Raw genomic sequence first — 3,631 nt, 5'->3', positions numbered from 1 at the left:
ATAATATATGGTTAATATAATATAATATGCAGAATAAGTAAAAACAAAGGGAGTACGTGACTTGGCTAGGCTGATTACAATACAATGTGCATACTATATATTGTAGCAGGAACTAATCCTGAAATAATATATAAGGACATATATGTCATGCTTTTTTTAAACAATACATATGTCATGCTTTTTTTTAAACAATACATATGTCATGCTTGTTGTCAAGTACACGTATATGGGTGCCACTGTGCCAAGATGACACATATGTCGAACTATAGCTATAGCCAGTTAACCACCAGATACCCATGGTCAAAGGTCACATATATAATACTACTGTCTGAAGTTATGAACCATCGAAACCACAAAGACCTAATAGTAATTAAGTATAGGATTCGCTAACAACGTATCATTAGTTAATTACCACTTGGTTCAGTAACCCCTACTAAACCCCTCGCTATCGAACTTGGCCAGATGCATGCTCTCCGCCAAGCTCTTGCTAGCTAGCAAGCCCAGCCAGAGCCAGCCATGGATGCTCACTACCCCAAGTACCTTCTCTACGGCATCCTCATCCTCGGCTCATGGCTCATCTCCTGCCTCCTGCACTTCCAGTTCTTCCACCTCTCCCTCTTCTCCTATGGTCCCCGCTCCGGCGCGTCGCTCGTCCTCATCCCGCTGTCGGTCCCCATGGCGCTCGATGCCAACTTCCTGCCAGCTCCCTCAGCCGTCGCCGAGGATGGCCCTCTGCGCCGGCTTTCACCAGCAGCGTCGTCTTGCCAGGGGAGGTACGTTTACATTCTGGATGTGCCGTCGCGGTTCAATGTTCTCAGGGACTGCGTCGAGGGCTCGCCGGTGTTTCAGGACGAGTGGCATGTATGCTCCCTCATGGCCAATGTCGGCATGGGCCCCGTGCTCCCTCCGGCCACCGGCAACGGCAGCGACGGTGACACGGGTGTCATCCCCAACACCGGATGGTAAGCTCGTCGACTTGCCATTCATTAATGGAGTATATATGCCGGCCGGCGTGGGTTTTGCCGCCGTTCATACGTGAGTTAGCTGCGAATAAGAATGTTACCTGCAGGTATGCCACGGACCAGTACGCCCTGGAAGTGATCGTGCACAACCGTATGCGCCAGTACGAGTGCCTCACCGACGACCCGGCGGCGGCGACGGCTCTGTTCGTGCCCTACTACCCGGGGCTGGAGCTCCAACAGCACCTCTGCGGGTTCAACGCCACGGTGCGCAACGGGCCGTCGACCGAGTTCCTGAAGTGGCTGTCGGCGCGGCCGGAGTGGGCGGCCTTCGGCGGCCGCGACCACATCATGGTCGCCGGCAAGACCACCTGGATGTTCCGGCACACCGAGCGAGACGACAACGGCACCCAGAAGGTCTGCGGCAACAACTTCCTTGAACAGCCCGAGTCCGGCAACATGACGGTGCTCACCTACGAGTCCAACATCTGGGATCCGCGGGACTTCGCCGTGCCGTACCCGAGCTACTTCCACCCAACGTCGGCCGGCGAGGTGGCCGCGTGGCAGGCGCGCGCCCGCGCCGCACAACGCCCGTGGCTGTTCGCGTTCGCCGGCGCACGGCGTGCCAACGGGACGCTTGCCATCCGCGACCGCGTCATCGAGTCGTGCGCCTCGTCGCCGACCCGGTGCGGGTTCATCGACTGCAGCCACGGCCTGGAGGGCAGCATCACCTGCCGGTCGCCGCGGCGGCTGGTCTCCGTCTTCGCCTCGTCCCGCTTCTGCCTGCAGCCGCGCGGCGACTCGTTCATGCGCCGCTCCTCCGTCGACGCCATCATGGCCGGATGCATCCCGGTCTTCTTCCACGAGGCGTCCACCTTCAAGAAGCAGTACCGGTGGCACGAGCCAGATCCGGACAGCAGCGACGGCGAGGACGGACGGCCGTACTCGGTGCTCATCGACCCCGACGAGATCCTGGAAGGGAAGGTGGGCATCGAGGAGGTGCTAGCCAGGTACACCGACGAGGAGGTGGCCGCCATGAGGGAGGAGGTGATCAAGATGATCCCGAGGTTCCTGTACAAGGACCCCAGGGTGAGGTTCGAGGGGGACACGAGGGATGCGTTCGACATCGCCTTTGATGAGGTGATGGCCAGGATCAGGAGGATCAAGAATGGGGAGGATTTGGGACGATTTGCTCATGATAATAATGTGATGGTCGCCAAGGGCTCATGACGCTAGCCCATTATTACTGTACGTAGGTGGCATTTTTGCCTTGGGTATTTGCACTACTAGCTTTCTTGTTGCTACGTTGTTGTTAGTGGGAATCCAAATTACAGCATATGGTGTCCGTCTAAGGGTCCGTTCGGAATCCCACCAGCTCCGAAGAGCTGCGGAGCCGGTAAATTAACGCTCCGCAAATATCAACTAAAACTCCACCGGCTCCTGGAGTGGAGCTGTGGAGCGGAGTACCTCCGAACGAGGCCTAATTCTCGATTGAAAATGGATTCTCAATCCATACAGTCGTTGTCGTTTCGTTTTTCTTTTAGAGAAGGTCATCACAATGAACTTTTTTTAAGGTACACACACAAACACTTATATATACACGCATATATTTATATCCATATAAACGTACATGCGTAAACTTTATCCTTACAAACATTTTTAAAAGATCCTGAAAGCTTTATTAATACTAGCAAAAGAACCCATGCGTTGCAACGCGAGAAAAAAAACCATCATCTTTAATGGCGATGACCACATTATGTTCATATCTCATCGCATGATTTCAAAAATTTGTTCACAAATGCAATAAAATATTTCTTTTTTTAATTTTATTCACAATTCACAAGTTGAAACAATATTCACATTTTAAAAAAAATATCATGGTTGTCAAAAAACTTGATAACTCAAAGAATTATTCTGAATTTCAAGAAACATTTTTTAAAATATACTATAATATTCCGATCCACCCTGACAATTAATTCTTCAAAATTCACTCATGTATATAATCTGAAAGACTCAGAAGCATTACTGTTGAACTGCATACACTCCATCATTCATGAACATTCTTACAAATTTGGAAATATTTTTAAAATCAAGAACATTTTTACTATTTATAAACATTTTTTAAAATTCCAATCAATATTTTACATTACGAACTGTTTTCAAGTATTTTCTTGTGAATTGGCGAATAATTCATTTTTTGAATATCAAACATTTTCTAATTGCATTAAAAAAATCCCAAAATGATGGACTTTTTTTGATTCACGAATGTTTTCTCCAAAATTACGATTTTTTCAATATGTAAACATTTTTACAAAAATCCCGAACAATGTTTGAATTTGCAAAGATTTTAGTTTTATCAAACATTTATGTAAATATATATTTTTGAATTTAGAAAGTTTATTTTTGATTTATTTGAATTAGAAAAAATAAAAAGGAACAGATAAATAATAGTAACTAAAAAACTAAAAAAATAGGCCCCCTCCCATGGGCTGGCCCAAATGGGCGTGCTGTGTATTTTCCAGCGAGCAGAGCGTAGTATAGCTGGTCCCCATGCTTCGGCAGGCCCATGCGAGGATTCCCTGCAAAACGTTTTTTATAACTTATAGGTGGCATTGGTGGGTAATATTAGAAAATTTTGGAGACAAATTTTAATGACGTACCACAGAAGCAAT

General features: G+C 47.8%; 1 protein-coding gene across 1 annotated transcript; it reads left to right on the top strand.

Moving 5' to 3' along the window:
• Positions 1-445: 445 nt before the first annotated feature.
• LOC123430842 (xyloglucan galactosyltransferase KATAMARI1 homolog) lies at positions 446-2,295 on the top strand. The gene is made up of 2 exons (XM_045114677.1): positions 446-962; positions 1,070-2,295. Exons 1-2 carry the CDS (start codon positions 517-519, stop codon positions 2,187-2,189), a joined length of 1,566 nt encoding a protein of 521 aa, XP_044970612.1. The 5' UTR covers positions 446-516; the 3' UTR covers positions 2,190-2,295.
• The last annotated feature ends 1,336 nt before the right edge of the window (positions 2,296-3,631 follow it).

Source organism: Hordeum vulgare, chromosome 2H (genome assembly GCF_904849725.1).
Source record: "Hordeum vulgare subsp. vulgare chromosome 2H, MorexV3_pseudomolecules_assembly, whole genome shotgun sequence".
NCBI lineage: Eukaryota > Viridiplantae > Streptophyta > Magnoliopsida > Poales > Poaceae > Hordeum > Hordeum vulgare.
The sequence above is the reverse complement of the archived record's forward strand: the minus strand, read 5'-3'. Positions and strand labels throughout refer to the sequence as shown.

Bases quoted from the DNA above. Each gene is read 5' to 3' on its own strand.
- LOC123430842 (XM_045114677.1), top strand. From the start codon at position 517: ATGGATGCTCACTACCCCAAGTACCTTCTCTACGGCATCCTCATCCTC. The intron at 963-1,069 runs GTAAGCTCGTCG...TGTTACCTGCAG, and splicing joins GTCATCCCCAACACCGGATG to GTATGCCACGGACCAGTACG.